The 20278-nt window shown below is 35.9% G+C and overlaps 1 protein-coding gene across 5 annotated transcripts; it reads left to right on the forward strand.

Moving 5' to 3' along the window:
• Nucleotides 1-2538: 2538 nt before the first annotated feature.
• LOC308689234 (uncharacterized protein) lies at nt 2539-20036 on the forward strand. 5 transcript variants are annotated; one of them, XM_081362871.1, is made up of 5 exons: nt 2539-2636; nt 2938-3257; nt 10333-10500; nt 12205-12386; nt 13474-14119. In XM_081362871.1, exons 2-5 carry the CDS (start codon nt 3029-3031, stop codon nt 13948-13950), a joined length of 1056 nt encoding a protein of 351 aa, XP_081218997.1. In that variant the 5' UTR covers nt 2539-2636; nt 2938-3028; the 3' UTR covers nt 13951-14119. The 5 variants fall into 5 exon arrangements, with proteins under 5 accessions (XP_081218997.1, XP_081218998.1, XP_081218999.1 ...); XM_081362870.1 differs by having other exon boundaries at nt 2617-2846; XM_081362873.1 differs by lacking the exon at nt 10333-10500 and having other exon boundaries at nt 2615-2636.
• The last annotated feature ends 242 nt before the right edge of the window (nt 20037-20278 follow it).

The following is a 20278-nucleotide window of genomic DNA, read 5'->3' on the forward strand; positions in this document are numbered from 1 at the left end:
CAACTCAGAGATTTTATACGGTCTGGCAGCCATTTCTGGATTATTGTAATTTACAATTTCCTGCTGGAAACACTGGAACATAATTAATTCACAGGCTCTGTAACTCTGTAACATGTCAGTTTATCTATTTTTATTTTTTTATTTTTTCTAATTTATTTATTTTATTTATTTTTATTTTTTTTGGTTAGTTATTTATTATTGTGTATGTTGGGGTTGTTGTATGGGGACTTGTTAATTGTTTTATAAGTGTTTACAATTCAAAACCCAATAAAAATATTTGAATAAAAAAGTGAAATCATAATCAAGGACCCCATTAAAATATTTTCTTGTGTTTCTTCTAAAGGCCTGTTCACACCGGGACGAATTTTGCATGCGATATTCGCCGACGTTTAACGCCTCATGACTAAACAAAGGACGCCAATGTGAGTGTGCACACCGACACGAAAAACGCCACACGTAAAAGCGTCATTTTCTTTTTAAAAAGCCTCGGGTTAGTTTTTTTGGTTTGACGCTCCGCTTCAAAAACTATCCGCCCAATGAGATTGGCTTCTGATGTTACAGTAAAACACAACTTGGGGGCGCTCAAACACAAAACGGTCTTGCCGAGCACACATACGTAAAGACGAAGAAGATATACTCCGAGTAGAGTCTAAACACTGCCGGGAAGAAATAAGACGAGGAAGATGCAAGGCAAGATGAATGTAGAGCTGCTGCTCTCGTTGGTGTCAGAACATAAAGAACTATATGACAACTACAAAAATCTTGATAAAAGAGAACTGTTATGGAGTGGTATTAAGCGCCATCTAATGTCAGGGAATGAATTTGCATGTTCACTCGGCTCATCGTCAGAGAAAATCGCTTGGGTGTGAACACAGAAAACGCATTGAAAAACGCTGGCGAATAACGCGCGCCGATATTCGTCCCGGTGTGTACGGCCCTTAAGGTTGAAAGTCTCTGATTATACAGTACTGTATATGACTCTGAATGACTATAGGAGTAGGGCTCCACTAAGGACAAGGGTATGCGTGAAGTACAGCCTTATTACTGATTGGTAAACTGCTCTATGTTTTATACACGTCTTAAGAGTTATGGTGGACATTCATATTAAATTAGCATTATTTGTTTAAGGCTTTAGTTGTATGTAGGACATGTATAATTGAAAATACAATTTCTATGTGGTTTTTGCAGCTTATACTTTGTCACATACAATGTCATGTTCATGTTCAGAAATCATGTTCATGGATGAGCTAATGTATTAAAGTTTTATTAATGTTATATAAAATATATACAAATAATAAAAGAGATGGCAGTTTCATGTATTGGTGAAATACATATTTAAATACATGCTGTCCAATGATATGCTGAAAATATTAGGAAACTTCTAAAGACTATGAGACTTTGTCTTGTAAATAGTGACCACTGTGATGAAACAAAAACAAAATAAGACTTTATATGTATGTCAGTACTGAAATGCATATAAATGTCAGGTTTTTTCCCCCTGATATTAAAAATGTAGACATATCAACTTCATTTGAGTCTTAAAATACCTGAAATATATATAAAATGTCTTAAAATAATGATTGTCATAGAATCAGTAGATTTATTTTCATGAAATCTTCATAATCTTTCAACAGTTATTGACATAGTTTGTGTCACTTTTCCAATTTTAAAGCCATAAACTAATAATTATTATAGCCATAAGGCATAAGAAAAATAGGGTTTAGGGTCTCGAACTGTATTTGCATATATATCTAGACCGCAGCGTCTGTTTTTACGTCCCCAAATTCAAGGCCTATTAAAATGATAGTTTAAGTTTGTTATACTATTTAAGACTTTTTATGGTCATAAATTTGATCAAACCACATTTTCAAGGACCCACAGAAACTCTGTTTGCTTGTGAAGTTATGGTATTTCCTCATTCATTTTTATAAATTTTTATGTAATATTATATATATATATATATATATATATATATATATATAGATAGATAGATAGATAGGTTTGGGACAGTTTTTTTTTTACTGTAATTTTACAGTGGATGAACCCGAGAGACGTAAATCTCAGGTATAGGCGATGATTTATGTTTCTGCCGGAGCACCCACGGGATCGGCAGGGAGATAGTGATTGGCCTTTGATCTCAGGGAGATAGTGGCTGGATGGGACAATAAACTACTGTGCCTGTAGATGCGTGTCAAAATGGAAAAATAATTCATTAGAAGTATTCATTAAGACAAAAAAAACATAATTATAATAATTAAGTGACTGCATTGTGTTATAGCTTTAATTTTAGTTTATTAACTCTCAATGTGAACTGTATTTTTAACCTTACCATTGTGTTATTAAATGTATTTCACCAATACATTCAGCTCTGAATTGTCATCTCTTCTTTATATGTATGTGTGTATATATATATACATGTGTGTGTGTGTGTGTGTGTGTGTGTGTGTGTGTGTGTGTGTGTGTGTGTGTGTGTGTGTATGTATATACAGTATTATATTTTTTCGAAGTAAATTTCTATGCACTTTTGTGATTTCAGGCGCAGCAGCGTGTGAACAGGACTTTTATTTTGGTCTTGATTTATGACGTCATAAAGTTGCGTCGCGCTCCTGCATCTGCTGTAATTCGGCTGGGGAAAGGTTTGTGTTTTAATGTTTAAGATGTTTAAAGCGATATAAACTGTTTAAAGCGACGCAGAATGTATTTTGTATTATTAAATGCAATATTGCATTGCTTTATCTAACATTTATTTAAGTCGTGTGGGCAAAGTAATGAAAAAGAGTACAAAAGTTGCGTCTTATTTCGCACCCTTTATTGTAAAACTGTAATAAACACGAATTCAGTCACTGGTAAGTAGTGATGAAAGCTTTTCAAAAGTCCAAGTCAATTTAATCAAATACTTTGCTAAATGATTCTTTCTGTCGTTCTCATCTTAAACAGGACAAACACACAGAAAAACTGGTGAAAGCGACTGCGATCCACGTGACTCACTGTTATAAAGACGACGTTTATTAAAGAGGAGAGTGAAGAGATGAAGGTTGAAGAAACATTCAGAGTAAAACAAGAAGAAACTGAGGAACAAACAAAGATTGCGTTTATTAAAGCGGAGAGTGAAGAGATGAAGATTGAAGAAACATTTAGTGTGAAACAGGAAGAAACTGAGGAACAAACAAAGATGGAGTTTATTAAAGAGGAGAGTGAAGAGATGAAGATTGAAGAAACATTCAGAGTGAAACATGAAGAAACTGAGGAACAAACAGGTTAGTTTCATTCTCAAAGCTGAACTCACTCATTTGATCCTTATTAAAATGTCCAGCTCTACAGAAATGAATGATAGTTTTAAAGAATGTCATATATATATGTATGTATTTTAAGGGGGATTTTACTAAATAACCCCTAAATACAGTAAAGTTGATTATTATAGCAATCTACTGGAAGACAACAAAAATAATGTAAAAAAAACATGGGACGTCTTAAATGCTATTATTAAAAAAAAAGGGGGGAAAAGATGAATATCCAAGTTACCTGCTGGTATCAAATGATACAGAAATCACTGACAGTGCTTCAGTTGCTGGGGAATTCAATAAATATTTTGTCAATGTTGGTCCGGGACTGGCAAGGGATATTCCAAAAACGGGTAGTAGTGATAGAGTAGAAAGTAAGAAGTTATTTGTAGAAGAAACAATATTTATAAGAGGGACTGATGAAAAAGAACTTATTGATGTTGTAAATAAATTGATGAGTAAGAAGTCGACCGACTGCCATGATATTGATATGTGCACAGTCAAAAACATTATTGAATCCATAGCAAGACCTCTAACCCATATTTGCAATCAGTCCCTACAAACCGGTGTCTTTCCAGATTAAATTAAAATAGCTAAAGTAATACCAATATATAAAACTGGAGACAAACATATACTACACAACTACAGACCCATCTCATTGCTTCCACAGTTCTCTAAAATACTGGAAAAAATGTTCTTTATAAGGCTAAATGACTTCATCGCCAAACATAGCATTTTATATGAACAGCAATTTTTTTAGAGTTTAGAGCTTTTTTAGGTTTTAGAGCTGATAGATCAACTTCTTTTGCATTGATAGAATTTATAGAAAAAGTTACAATTGCCATAGACAGGAAGCAATATGCAGTAGGGATATTTCTAGATCTCAAAAAAGCTTTTGATACTGTAGATCACAAATTATTGATTCAAAAACTACAAAGATATGGTATTAGGGGAATTGCACTAACATGGTTATCCAGTTACCTAGAGAACAGAAAACAGTATGTTGAAATACAAAACAATAAATCACAGCTGTTGCAGGTTACATGTGGGGTGCCACAGGGTTCAGTGTTGGGGCCATTATTATTTAACCTTTATATAAATAATATATGTGAAGTGTCACAAATTGTGGAAACCATTCTTTTTGCTGATGACACAAACCTACTATGTTGTGGTGAAAATTTGGAGAAGCTTCTGGATACTATGGAAAAGGAAATGAGTAGGATGAAGATTTGGTTTGATGAAAATAAACTAACTGAATTTGAGTAAAACCAAATTCATAATATTTGGGAACCGATTAACAGACACAGATAAGAAACTTATGATAAATGGTATAGAACTAGAACGAGTATCTGAAATAAAATTTCTTGGGGTAGTTATAGATAATAAATTAAGCTGGAAACCTCATATAAAGTATATTAAAACTAAAATATCCAAGTCATTAGCAATATTAAATAAAGCCAAAGAACTATTGAATAAGGCTTCTCTAAGTATGTTGTACTGTTCCTTCATACTCCCATACATGACTTATTGTGTGGAAGTATGGGGGAACACTTACAAAACAAATACATATCCAATCTTCATCCTACAAAAAAGAGCTATTCGAATCATACATAAAACTACATACAGACAACCAACGAACCCATTGTTCATTAAACTCAATATTAAAATTTAAAGATTTGATTGACTACAAAACTATTCAAATTGCTTTTAGAGCACATAATAACCAATTGCCTAGAAATATCCAAGAGCTTTTTCAATTGAGAGAAAGCACGTACAATTTCAGAGGAATATCAATGTTTAGTAAACCATTAATTCGAACAAATAGTAAGCTCCACTGTATAACAACTCAGGGTGTTATCCTGTGGAACAACGGCGATAATGATTTAAAGTTATGTAAAAACTTATTGCAGCTGAAATTATTATTTAAAAAAAGAATCCTAGATGGATATGAACTGGAACAGTGATTTTCAGAGCTTTGTTGATTTTTTAGTTTGAATATATAATTATGCAAACAATATAAGTAGCTAAAAATATCAATGAATGGGGGTAGGACATGAAAAGTTATATTAACTTCTTCCTACCCCTTTGAACATGACTGTTATTTGGATTATCTGCTGATGATCTTTTTTGTTGATTGTTTGTTCTTATTTAGTTGTTGTATTTTTTTTTAACATGTTCAATAAATAAAAAAATAAAAAATATATATATACTAAATATTTACTCATAAGTTAAACACCGTTTATCATCTGCAATACCAAGTTGTAACCACTAGATGGCTTTATAGCATATAGCCTAAATATAAACAGTTGCTGCTGAATGACAGCATAAGACAAAGTACATTACTTGTATTATGTTATTCATTTGAATTCATGTAACCTGTCCTACTCGACCCGCTCCAAACGAGATTTGAACCGGTGTGGTGAAGTGCTGAGTCCCAGCTTAGGACCCCAGTAGTATGCCTGATCTAAATCTAAAGCTGTTCTCACGATTCTTAAAGTAATTAATCAAACTTTAATTCAAGTAGCCTAATCTTTTATTTTTATCCTCAATATTTATTTAGTTAAATTTAAATAAATTGCATTTTTTAGGCATGTTTTTTGATATTGTGAAAAAAAAAAGATCTCTAATCATTTCAGATAGCTGTATGCTATGCTACTATTTAAGCTGACTAAAAAAAAAAAAACACAAAGAACAAGAAATGTTTAATTTCACAATCTATAGCTTTGGTTATAAACTAGTATATGAAACAAAGGTTAAAAGATATTAATGGTCGTTAAAACATAGCCTAGTTCAAACGACTTGTATAATAAAGAGATATCTGATTTGTAACCAGGCACTAAAGCAATTACCCATAAATTGTGCTTTGAACCAATCGGATTGCTTGGATCCTAAGGTAAGACTCATCACTTCACCGCACCGGTGTGGGAGGCGGGCGCCTACAGACTTCAGGCGCTAGTGTCAGTCACTAGCTAGGGTAGTGAGGTCTACATGCACAGCTCTTCCTGGCCTACATCCATTAAATAGGCCTATATAATATTGAGACGTTCTTAAAGACTACCTTTCATACTTGTAATTTTAGCAGCATCTAGCGGTGAGGTTACGAATTGCAACCATCAAAATTTACGGTGGCCGACAGGAAAATGTAATTGTCTGAGACAGCAGCAAGTAGCCAGTTAAGCAATGTTTCTTTACAAAGATAAATTAAGAAATTGTGTTTACTTAATAATTCAACAAAACGATATGTTATTGCTAATATTATTGTTACTTGCCCATTGTGTGTTTTATTCGCTGAGTTTAGCTAGCTTCTTTGCACGAAGAACAACATAGTGACGAAACACGCAGGGATAGGGCTGTCTCGATAACTGCAATTTTGCAGTACCGCGCTACTGACAAGCCAACCGCAGAGGAATGCAATATTCGTGTCTTAAGGCAATGCCCTTCTTATTTTGAACTCCGTGCATACATTGAATGTTAAATAAGTTAATGATAACATGGCTGTTTATCATGGTGTTTTGTACAGAGCCTTCATGGATTTGCACATAAGCCTAAACAGACAGTGAATGAGAGAGGGATCGACTGAGCGCGTGCGATTGAGTCTTGATGTCTTTGAGGTCAAGTCATTTATATTCGTTATATGGTTGCCATGTCCAAGGAAAGCAACATATTTGTCTTATCATCCTTTTAACGTTTAAGGGTATTTACCATGAATGGCGTCAGTGGTCAGTCTCCACAGCGCGAGGAAGCCGCGTAAAAAAAAATCAGTGAGTCACGCATTGAATCAGTGCCATTGGTCTCAAATTAAGTGAAGTTTCAGCGTTACCCATGCAACGCATTGCTGGTCAGCTGAGCCTTGAAAAGTGGATCTCAAAGTTAAAAGTAATTAACACCTTGTTTCATTACATCTATCTTTAGATGAATCAGCATTTTTTTTAACGTGTTCGTTGAATGAATGGTTTATGACTCAAAGTCTGTTGCCGTAACAATGTGACAGCGCGCTGACTGACAGCCTTTCAATGCGCAGAGACGCTGTTTAGTTGCGGTTACATTGGTTACTGAAAATGTCCTCGTTTTTGTGCATGCTGACCACATCGTAACACTTAATTATATAGAAACAAATAAATATAAATAAATCAAATTAAATAAACGGCGATAATACAGCATATCGCGCTATTAAGCCACTCAAAATTATCGCAAGGGAAATTCCTTCACCGCGACAGCCCTACACAGAGAAGTTTGTCCGTTTAGGGCCACTGTAGAAACTTGTCAGCGCAAAATGTACAATTTCAATGTAAGGGGACACGCGGTGTATGTAGATAAAAAATGGCTTATTCTAAAGTAATAATAAAATAAAAAAAACGGTTCATTATGCAGGGCTCTACGCTAACTTCCCAAGGAGTACATGTGCTCCTAAATTAAAAAAATTTAGGGGCACACAAAGAAATTTAGGAGCACAGTGAAAAAAGTTGATTAAACTGCTCAATTCATATGGACTGGTTTTATGAACTTTTTTTGAACTTTTTTTGAAGCATCAAAGTGGTAGTTGTGTAGGCTGTCAATGGAGGGAAAGAAATCTCTCTATTTCATCAAAAAGTTCTTCATTGGTGTTTCGAAGATGAGTGAAAGTCTTTCGGGTTTGGAACGACATGATGGAGAGTAATAAATGACAGAATTTTCTATTTTGGGTGAACTACCTGTTTAATAATTATGCAATTATTATTTTTTAGCCTACTTCAAAATATATAAAAAGAATGAACACCTCAATAAAGTATAAAGTGCTAAAAGCAAAACAAATGCCCGCTTGCTTTTTTTCTTTGCAGTACTTGCAGTAGGCTACCTTAAGTTGTCCTCAAAAATTAGTTTTTGTCGTCTTCCTGTCCTCAGTGTCGACTGTTTTGGTCGTAACTTCAGTTTCTGCACTGTGCGGGAGTTCCTTGTTATGTTTTTGTTTTTGTTTTGTTTTTTGCACTTGGTCTTTTGAGATAATGACTATAGGCGTCATACTGTGTTGCGTAAAAGTGTTTACTTGACTTTTTTTTATGGTGTAGGGGCCTGTTTACACCTGGTCACTTTATGCTTTTTTACTGATCAAAACTAGGGATGTCCCGATACCAATTTTTCACTTCCTATACGATACCGATGCCACAGCTTTGGTTATTTGCCCATACCAATATCAATCCGATATTTTTATTTTATTCTTGAACTAATACTAATAATAATAAAATATATGGAAGCACTTTGCTCAATTAGCCACATAAAAACATCTCACTCAAAAGGAGAACAAATACTTCTCCAGTATAGTCCACAACAACAGTTGATAATGAAAGACTGCCACCCTTTATTCAAAAGACCTTGAGATATGTTTGGTAATTGTACCTGAATGAATTTAAAATTAATTTGCTATATTTCATATCAATATATTTGTTTCCTTAAAATTTTAATTAACTTTAACTTTATTCTCATCTGAATTATAATTCATTTATTTTGTGTAAAATAATACTACCATTAAAAACACATTTGATTTTCTTTAATTAATTTAGAATGTGTAACTTAAATAAACAGATTAGTGCTTTGTTTTAGGACAAGAAATGAAAACCAATGCAATATGATGAATGTCCAAAAGATGAGATAATTTTGTGTGTGTGTGATTTTGGTTGGGTGACAGTTGTAGGTTACAGTTTGACAAAAGCAGAATGTTGTGTTTTACACAAATATAAGTAGGCTAAACACTTTTTGCAGTTTTAATGATGTCCTGTATGTTTTTATGTTTCCACTGTTCGATTCGGATCATATTTTTTTCTCTCCTCCGATCTCGCTTTCTGGGCCAGACATAGTCACATAAGTGTGTTTTCGCAAAACTGATATAAATCGGATCTTCTATTCCCGCACTATATGCAGATTTAATGTAGGCCTACAGAGTTCACGTCACCAAAAGCAACAGATATGAGCTGCATAATGATCATAAGCTCATTTCAAAATCAGCGATAGGAGAGAGCGACAGCAGCACTAGCCTAATTAATATCATATCATTTCTTGAATATGATTGTGTGTTGAGCCGAGCGTCTACGAATTACTTTCACTTTCATTTACGGCAGTTTGCGCGTTGGCTTTGATGAATAGATCGCTCGATCATCACGTCGTGATGCGTGTTGCAGTAGCGTCATCATATCTGGCTACAACATGACATATAGCCAATAACACGCTCTCACATGTTTATTTTTAGCACTGTTGGGAGGATTCACTTGACTGACTCACTTAAAATCCAGCAGTTCCCGCACATTCCCACACTATTTCAGTGATTGGCTTATTGGTTGCGATTCAAATCGTCGCTCTAATTTGAATAAAGTTAAGCGCGTCATCATGTTCACATCGCGCAGTTGCGACCCCGTCCTCTTGCTTGCTTTCCATGTGAAATCAATGGTATGCTTCGCTTCATCGCACTGTTGTTCAGTGTATTGAGAACAGCCTGTCACTCGCGCACTGTGCTCGTAAATTATTTTTCAAGTTCGCACATGACTATTTTTAGGCGCAAATGCGAGTGAAATACTCGCACTGTAGAGCCCTGTTATGTAAGGTCTTTGTACACCACTGAAAACATAGTTATGTATGATATTGCATTTCTGTCAACAGATCCTCCTAAATATTACACAAGCACTTTTAAATGTTGATTTGAAGATTTGTCAGTTGTTGCCTTATTATTGCAGTCAAATCTGGCTCAGAATCTTGTTACTCATACTAGCTCCATATGATCAGTCACACGAAAATAATCAGAAATATAGCTGCAAGCAGCAATTATCAGGGCCAAGCACAAATAAAGCCCGGGACACACCAAGCTGACGGTTTGCTGCGTGGTTTTTGAGCGTCGGTCGGCTTAAGTTTTCTCGGTCGCCGTCAGCTGTTTTTCAGCCGATTCTGCATGTCCAATCGTGGCGGATCTCGTCGGAGAGAAAGAGAATGAGCGCGCGAGAGAGAAACTGAGCTGAAGAAAGCAAACAAACAACGAAGTAAAGAGGGAACTCACTCACTTGTCACTCTTGTCATCTCATTTGACCAGAGGATTATTTTAATAACATGGCTTTGTGGAATCAAGACGTCGAAGACCAGCTAGTCACCATGATCCAGGAAAGGCCGCCTCTGTATGACATTACAGAGAAACTGTATGCAAACAGAGTGGTGAAAAGTGAACTCTGGCGTGAGATCGAAGAAAAACTTGTTATATCAGGTAAGTTTTTCTTTTTGGCTATTGAGGTTGTTAGCAAAAACTGCTCATTATTGTTCACTAGTCATGAACCGTTGTATTGTGTTTAATCCGCACTGTAGCGACCAGAAGAGCAAAAATTACTTGCTGGCACCAGTGTTGGGTGTAATGCATTACTTAATCCTTCCCTCGCGTTTTGTAAGAAATCCTTCCCTCGTGGGTCAAAATTACCCGAAGCCAAAAAATTATACTTTATTTTTGTCCAGAAATTTTGTATATAATATTATATCTTATTTTATATTTAGATAATATTTTTTCTTTTTTTTTAATGCATTTTTTTTTTTAGATTTCTTTATTTTTTCCACTTTAAATTAATAGATTTAACCAATTAATAATAAATAGTAAGCACATTCCTCACATTCTTTCAATTTAAAAGGTTTATTCATGAAATTGTGAGTTATTTTGAATTTAATTCAGCTCAAAATATCTTGCATTGGGTCTCGGCTGATCTTTTGTGGAAAAATAATAATATAACATATTTTGTGATTCTTGCCACTAGATGGCTTTAGCACTATATGGCGCAAATGAGCTGTTTCCCCTGTGTCCTAAAGTCAGTTTTTCTTCAGTATGCCTTGATACACATGTGGACATTTATAAAATCATTTTTGGTAAAGTTTTATTTTTTTATTATTTATTTATTTATTTTTTTTAATTTTGAGCATTTTTAGGTTTATTTTATGTGTACTGAAGAATTCCTCGGATTCCATTAATTCCTAAGGGGGTCAAAATGACCCGCTAGGGAAGGATTTGTTACTTTTTTAAATTTCAACCACAAAACGCCTCGAATCCATAAATCTTTTGTGTATTCGTGGTTCAAGTGCGACAAAAGTCATTGGGTCTTGGACCTCTCTAAAGAACACTCAATTAAAAAAAAAAAAAAAAAATTCCAGGTCAAAATGACCCGAGGGAAGAATGAGATGTAATTACTGTCTTCTTGAAAAAGTACAGTAAGGGAATGCTCTTAATTCTGTAAATGAATTACAGTTACTTGTGATGTAATTGTTACATACTGTCTAGACCAGTGGTTCCCAAACCTGTCCTGCCGGCACCCCAACACTGCACGTTTTCTTTGTCTCCCTAATCAAACACACCTGATTCAACTCATCAGCTCATTATCACATGGGTTAATGAGCTGATGAGTTGAATCAGGTGTGTTTGATTAGGGAGACAAAGAAAATGTGCAGTGTTGGGATGCCGGCAGGAGAGGTTTGAGAACCACTGGTCTAGACCAGTGGTTCTCAATCCTGGTCCTGGGGACCCACAGCTCTGCACAGTTTGTATGTCTCCCTCATTTAACACACCTGATTCAGATCATCATCTCGTTAGGAAAGAGCTCTATGAACTGAACTGGGAGTGTCAGATAAAGGAGACATATAAAATGTGCAGAGTTGTGGGTCCCCAGGACCAGGATTGAGAACCACTGGTCTAGACTATAGACCATTCTATATAAAACAATAGTGAATTTAGCATCAAACGTGTAATGTTAAAATGTATGTTCTCGATGTGATCTGCTCCCTTCAGATACTTTGGCCAGTTCAAGAACAGTTTATGCAATGTTGTATTACTTATTTGAAAGAATTATACCAACACTGGTTGGCACTGCATTTATCCTTTAGTTAGACATGTTAAGTATGCACATTGCTTACAAAACTGAACTTTGTCTTGCAGCAATACAGCTTAAGAAGCGGTGGGAATCTCTGAGAACACAATACACACGCTACAAGAAGCGTGAAGCCTCAGCGAGTTCAGGTGCACAGAGGACGGGCAGGCAACACTGGATCCTGACCCGGCTACAGTTTTTGGAACCCCACACCAAAAGAAAGGAAACCACGTCCAAGCTAGCTATCAGGGTAATATATATATATATATATATATATATATATATATATATATATATATATATATATATATATATATATATATATATATAATATATATATATTTATTAATTTGCGTTAAAGGGAAATACACATCACATCTAGCTTATTTCATTTACTTCCTGTAATTAGCTTCAGATCAAAGCATCAACAAAATGTCAACAATGTAAATACAAATTGGCAAAATATGGCCACTGATTATCCAAGTGATGGTTAATAGCACTTTATTTACATGCAGCCTTTCATGTTAACTTGGTTTAGTTCTTGGTTTAGTTCCAGTTTGTCATCCACAGTGTTCCATTAAGTGCATCTGAATAAAGCCATAATAATCACATTGACCTAGTGGCGTAGCTGACGGGCACGCTTGTTGGAGGGATTAGTTAGATTAGCTTACTCCTCATCTCAAAAACAACTTGTTTTACACTAAATACTCCAATTCTAATTTTTTCGCTACTTATGGGCCACAAGAGAAATATTAAGAAAATAAATTAAAACAGTTATACACCGTTATCAGCCCATTGAAGTAGATTCAGCTCAGATTTCATCGTCTCTGAGAGAATATGTAGCCAACCGTTAATGTAGCGTCAGATGTTTTTACTTTCACTTTCTGTAGTGAATAATTGACGGGTTTGAGACTTCTTCACTGGCACAACAGAGCAAATTTTGCACTTAACAGTGTGATATCCATTGGCTCACCTATGTAAATAAAATGAAAATTTCCTTTTAAAATGTTGGACAGAGATTTAGATTATGCACGAGCAATTTCCTGTGATAAAATCAAGTAAATTATTAAATAAATGACCGAATCGGACTTGCAGTTCGCAGAGGGGCCCCCATGGATTTGCGCTCTGCCACTGCAATGACACTAATGGTAGCTATTCAAAACCAGCATTTCACACCTGACCTCACCTCAACCAAATATAGGCCAATTTACAGGGTTTTGTTTTTACAGTGCCCTGCAAAATGCCCCATTATTGTTATGATTGCTTGAGTGTTTAGTTCTATAGTGTAACACCCCTCTCATTGTGTATATATTTTTGTGGTGGTGTTTTTTTTATAGGAAACTTTATGTGCTAGTGATTCCAGTTCACCCTCAGATCATGGCCCACACACTGACACCCGGACTAGCACACCTGAAGAGCCCTACTTAGAGTCTGAGCAAAGGCCCTGCAGTCCTCTGGCAGAATGCAGCATCTTTGGAGCAGAATCCACATCGATTATAGATGACCCTTTGAAAAGCACATTCAGCCGGACAAGCACTCCGAGGCCTCGGAAGAAGCGTAGCAGGCGGTCCCTAGACGACTCTGCCAGTGACGAGTCATCTAAATTGCTTTGTACCATAGGCAAAATTTTGAAAAGGATAGCGCATCAGGAGGACCACAATGACGCCATTGCAGCATATTGCAAAAACTTTGAGCACAGAATGCGCAGTCTACCACCACATTTACTGCCACACTTTCAACATGAGGTGGACAACTGTCTCTTTAAGTATTCTGTGGCACCAGAACTATCTGCCAGCAATCATACACATCTGTAATGTTTGTGGCAATGAAGATGCGTAACACATTCACATAACTAATTCCTGCTGACTTACATTTTGTATTATTTTGTACCTAATTGTACTTACATGTATGTATATTTCATATTTAAGCTCCATTGTCCATTACACTGCAGATTTTATAATAAAACACTTGACTTGCACACTCACTTGTTAATCAAGATTGAATTGATTGAGATTATGTAATGCAAAAGTTTTTACAAGTTTAGAATCACTTAGGGCTGACACAATATCAGAGTTTCACCACACAATTATCATGGCCAAAACAATTCATAACAATATTATTGTTTTCTACATTTATTCAGTCATTCAAAATCATTTGTTTAGAATCTAGAATTTGTCTTAATGTTTTCTTTTTTGGTGGCCAATGAATTAAAATACAAGTGTAGGGAGACCAAGGTTGCCAAGAAGCGCAGGGTAATAATCAAACGTTCCCCAAGGGAGATACAATCTCGAGAGTTTGTATTTGCCTCTGTATGAGTGGAGTGAGAAGTTCCTTCAACATGTGGAACTGAACAGGAAAAAGCCAAGCAAAAGTTTTAAAGTCTGAGGTTTCGGTTGTCTCCAGCTCTCGACACAGGTTCGGAAAAGCCCCTTGTTGCCTGTAGCTGCAGTATCCATGATTTCACCCATTTAGTGCGGTTTCTCCTTATCCGTTTCTTTCTTTCTCCAGGGGGGCATCAAGGGCTGACAATGCCAGTGTCATTTGTAACTTAGCAAACATAATTGAAAAAGCTACACAAATCCGTCAGTAATGAGTGCGGCTGATGTAAAGAAAGCTAAGCTTTGTATATACATAGTTCTAGCTCTTCCGGTTTCCCTTTTGATTGCCGAATACAGACTACTGCCACCTGCTGGTATAGGAGAGTCATGTCCTCTCACGCAAGTGCAGAACAGAACGTACATGCTAGTTGGCTGTCGGCTGTAGTCTGTCCGGTGTGTTCAAGTGCAACTTCCAATGACAGTCGGCTTTTAACGCCAGTTCTTTGGCGTCGGTTTGGTGTGTTCCTTTCTTCAGTTTAACTGCTTCTATTGCTCTTCTCATTTGTTGGTGCAGTACATGGTTTTCTTGGCTGGATCATAGCATTCTTGACCTGACTTCCACTTTTCGTTTAACTCTTGGTTTTTTTTTTGTTTGTTTTTTCCTATGTGGAGGTTGAACCAACTCTAGAGAAAGGCTAATGTAAGTAGCCTAATGGAAGTGTAATTAATCAACTAAGCACTTATTTTAAATACGACTGAATTTGTATTTACATGCTCACAATTCACTAAAAACATTGTAAGGTAGTAAAACAATATATTGATTTTACTTTTGTAAGACACTTTATTTTTTATTTTTTATCCTCAGTCAGGGCCTAAACTATTGTGGAAAATATATATAACAAATTTTAATTATTACTTTAATAATACTTTTTCAATTAAAAAGCCATCAGTTCTAATGTTATTTTTGGAATTCCTTAAATGACTGTAACCATCTAAATCTTGAGGAAATAAACCCTTCAAATCTGCCTATTTAATTTGTGTTGTGCAGTCGTCCATTTTCTCCATATTAGATCTTTTCCACCAAACACATTCAGCACTGTGATTGGTTGTCCAGCTATTATATTACAGAGGGCCAAGCCATAGCAAGTCAACGAAAGACTAATTTCAAATGACATCATATCGTCCCTCTAAGTTGGTGGGGATTGTTATCACTAACTTTGACAAGTTTTGCCCACTGTGGGGAACAGGATTTGGGGCAAAAACGTTGATAACATAGCCAGCGCTATTCGCTATGGAAAACACAATTCATCTTAGTTAGGAGGACATTGTTGATAATTTATCATCCATGCTGGTTTCGAGATAAACTTTTAATGAAAATCTGGATTTATTTGTCAAAAGAAGACCTACACTAGATCTTAATTTGAAGCAGAAAGCCAAATCTTTTTTTAATTTTTTTATTTACTTTTTCTCATATAAACATTACACTTCAATCAGATGTACATCAGATACTATATCAGATATCTTCATATCAAAAACATACTCACACAACGTACAAATACATATACATATATCCATACATACACCATACAGTCGTGTTTGCCGTACATCTACTCATCAGAAATGTAAACTTTTTTTAAACAAAACAACAACAAAAAAAGAGGAAAAGAACTATGTACATGTAGGGAGTAGTCTTACTGGGCATTCTAAATATTAACTAGAAAATAAAATCAGGTCTTTGGGATGTTGCATATTTGGTCCATTTTTTTCCAGCACAAAGCAAATTGTTCCATATTATGGTTTAAAAATGCTGTTATCTTCTCCAAACTGGAAATTGTCCATTGTAATTTCCATCCAGGCGTTTAGGGTAGGGCTCTCATGTGACAACCATTTTTTGGTGAAGCTCTTTTTTACAGCCACCAGCAATATATTCATTAAATATTTATCTCTTTTTAACCATTCTTGAGGTTTATATCCAAAATATAAGGTTTTACTATACAAGATATTTTTAAATGTGTAATATCATTTAAAAGCATTATGTATTCCTCTCTTAATAATCCATAATAACAGAGCAATCCCAAAAAACATGGTAATGGTTTGAATTTTGGTTTCCACAGTTTCTCCAGCATATAGAAGCATTGCTACCATGATATGATTTCTGAAAGGGTGTAATAAAATATCTTATCAAATTTTCCAACCAAACTCCCTCCATTTCTGTGACCTGGAGCATTTCCATTGAGAAAGCCAAATCTTTTGACAGCATCAATCAAGAAGCTAAAGCTTTACTGCTGGAATTGTTTGCTGTTTGGGTAAGTTTTTTAAAATCGAATAGGTCAACTCCTTTTATTCAGGCTGCCACTGTTTAATATATGTTAAGCTTCATTTGAGAAAAGTCATTTTACAGACTTATTGATCAATCTGTAAATTTAACATTCATCATGCTATAGTGTATACTTTCATAGTACTTTTGTATCATATTATATATTATAGAACTTAAAATTCACGGAATTGGAAAGCTGTCTGAATTGCCTGTGTATATCATACATAAATCATATTCGTACTAAATCATATTCAAACGTGTGTCCCTCGATTTCACATATTTCAGTTTGCCGATATAGTTTATGATAAGCCCAATTAGTAAAATGTGTATAAGTTTATATAGCAATAACACGTTAACTAATGTAAGTAATACTTAGTAAAAGTAAAACTTATTTGTCAGAAATTAAACCCTCCTCTATTCCTCACAGTGCATCTTCCAAAAACAATGAAAGCAGAGGAATCGGATTAAGATTGATGCTTTGTTTGAGGTGGTGGGTGTGTTTGCATGATTACCGTATGAATAGCCTACGCTGCAAATGTCATTGAATGTACATGTATCCAATGAAAAATGTTGTACAGATAAGTTGTTGAAAGTTTTTAAGATGTGTCCTAAAGAAAGAGAAGATTTTTGAACAATATTGAGAAGTTCTGAGATTATGCAACACTTTTTTATGTAGCTTAGTAAAGTACAGCAGGGCTAAAAAACTCCTGGAGGGCCACGGTCCTGCAGAGTTTAGTTCCAACCCCGTTCTGACAAAATAAATAAGGGTCTTTCACACCAGAGGAACGTTTTCAGGCACCCGCCATTTTTAAAAAGCCATGTAAACACAGTTGACTGCGTATAGGAACTAACATTATCAATTTTGATGTCTGTTGCTTTGTGGCATTAAACTGGGATTCATTTTTGTCTTTTTTCGTCTTAGACCTGATGCCATTGAAAGAGGAGAGTCAAGATCTGAATGAAATGGAAGAGAAAGATCAGTACAAGACACACCATGATTTCATAACTGAAGAAAAGTCTTTTAGTTGCTCACAGACTGAAAAAACGTCCTCACGAAAAAGGGCTCAAAAGGCACCAAAGACAGGGACTATAGGTAATTTCACCTGCAGACAGTGTGGGATAAGTTTCAATCATCAAGGAAGCCTTAGAGTCCACATGAGAAGTCACACTGGAGAGAAGACTTTCACCTGCCAACAGTGTGGAATAAGTTTCTATCAACAAGGAAGCCTTAGAGTCCATATGAGAATTCACACGGGAGAAAAGCCTTTCACCTGCTCTCAGTGTGGAAAGAGTTTCAATGTACATGGAAACCTTAAAGTCCACATGAGAGTTCACACTGGAGAGAACCCTTACACCTGCCAACAGTGTGGAATAAGTTTCAATCAAAAAGAAAGCCTTAAAGTCCACATGAGAACACACACTGGAGAAAAGCCTTACACCTGCCAACAATGTGGCATAAGTTTCACTCAAAAAGGAGGCCTTAATAACCACATGAGAATTCACACTGGAGAGAAGCCTTACACCTGCCAACTGTGTGGAAAAAATTTCAGCCGAAAAGGAGTTCTTGACAAGCACTTGAAAATTCACACTGGAGAAGAGCCATAAGGCCCCGATATAAGTTTTTTTTTCTGTTCTTCGTTTAGGGGAAAAATGAAGTTCGTAATACGTGAGCAGTGATACACTGTAAGAGAACATCCGCTGACGTTCACACTGCTGTGAGTGGCGTTTAGATGAATATGTAAATAGGTGCTGTGTGCTTTCCTCTCCAAATAACTAAAACGCACAACAAAATTGCAAAAACAGCAAGCATTTTTTTATAAAGCATTAGAAAAGCATCTGATCATAGCAATGTGGATATGTTTTGCACTGTAATTCACCACTCTAGTAAAATTCCTGTCACGTTAACTTACATCACTTTATACAATAGATAGCTTAAGATCACGCAGTTTTACCGTATTAAATCTGATGAAACGAGACACGGACAGCAGCTCTAAAGTGTGTTCATGTTTTCACTCGTGGACGTCTGACCTCCAAGTACTGAACAGGACAAATGAACCAGGAAAGATTTCCACGTGAAAGAAGGCCGAGCCTCCGTACACACAGATTACATAATCGGCATGGACCAATGGTATCCAGTGTTTACCAGCTGGAACTTTAGCGAAAAATTTGCTTTGTCAAGCTGTTTCCGAACTCCCCAAACGAACTTCATTTTGACTTGATTTTGTTTTAAATGACGTCATATCAGTTCTTTCTTCGCTTTTGCTTGAAGTATAACGGGACCTTTACACATGCCAAAAGTGTGGATAGTGTTTCAAAATCTCTGAAACAAATCTGATATGTGGCCATTGTCACGACCAGCTTAAAGCTGTGAAACAGTGAACATATTGAAATCTGAATGGTTGCATTAACGATAACTGATTAACATAAAAGAATCTGTAAAACCTAAAACAACATGGTTATCTGTATCTATAATGATGCTTTTCCACTGCATGGTACGGCTCACATTGGCGTGTTTCCACTGCATGGTTCGGCTCGGCTCGGATTACTTTGTGCTGCTTTTTCACTGCATGATACGGCTCAGTACGGCTTGCTTTAAATGGGTACCAACTCTGCTGAGGTTCCAAGCGTACCGTAACGATACTAAAATGTGACGTGGAAACACTACAGATCACTGATTGGTCAGAGAGAATCGTCATTACAAGCGTCATTATATTTGCAACACGAGACGCCAAACCCGCTAGATTTAAATAGTCAGCAACAGCCACCACAGTTTTATTTGTTTGCACAAATACATTTTTATTAAACAACTTGCTTGAAATAATAAAAAAAGAAACTTGAAAAAAGAAATGGCTGGTCAGTAGACGAGGTGCAGCAGACGTTCCTCGCGTTGGTAGCTGAGGAGCAGATTCAGCGAGAGCTGGAAATTGCGACGAGGAATGAAAAGGTTTTTCAGCAAATTTAACAATCAGTCTATAATCCCACCCACTTTGAAGCGGTACTAAACTGCAGTGGAAAAGCAAAGCGAGCCATGTCGAGCCGAATCGTACCGAGCCGTACCATGCAGTGGTAAAGCGCCATAAGTTGCATGAGTGTTAATGTCAAGAGCAAATAACAAGAACTTAACCTGTTTGTGACGTGTTTCAGAAAGAAGTTCACGGAAACAGACGGCAGAAAGCGCACCCCGTTTGTTTCCTTTATTTTACAAAACTGCAATGTTTTGTGGGTATTGTGAATGTACACAAATAAAAGTTTCGAATGATGTATTACCCTTATCTGTATGACCAAAAATTATATTTTAAGTTAAAAATAATCACCCCGGTGCCTCCACTGACCTCAGAGGGTTAATAAGAAATAGAAGATTTTTGAACAATATTGAGAAGAGGATCTGAGATTACCCAACACCCCTTTATGTAGCTTAGAACATATAGTAGGGCTGAAAAACTCAGTTTAATTCAATTCAAATTTCAATTCAATTCAAATTTATTTGTATAGCGCTTTTCACAATAC

This window comes from Scardinius erythrophthalmus, assembly GCF_964197995.2.
Source record: "Scardinius erythrophthalmus genome assembly, chromosome: 4".
Taxonomy (NCBI): Eukaryota; Metazoa; Chordata; class Actinopteri; order Cypriniformes; family Leuciscidae; genus Scardinius; species Scardinius erythrophthalmus.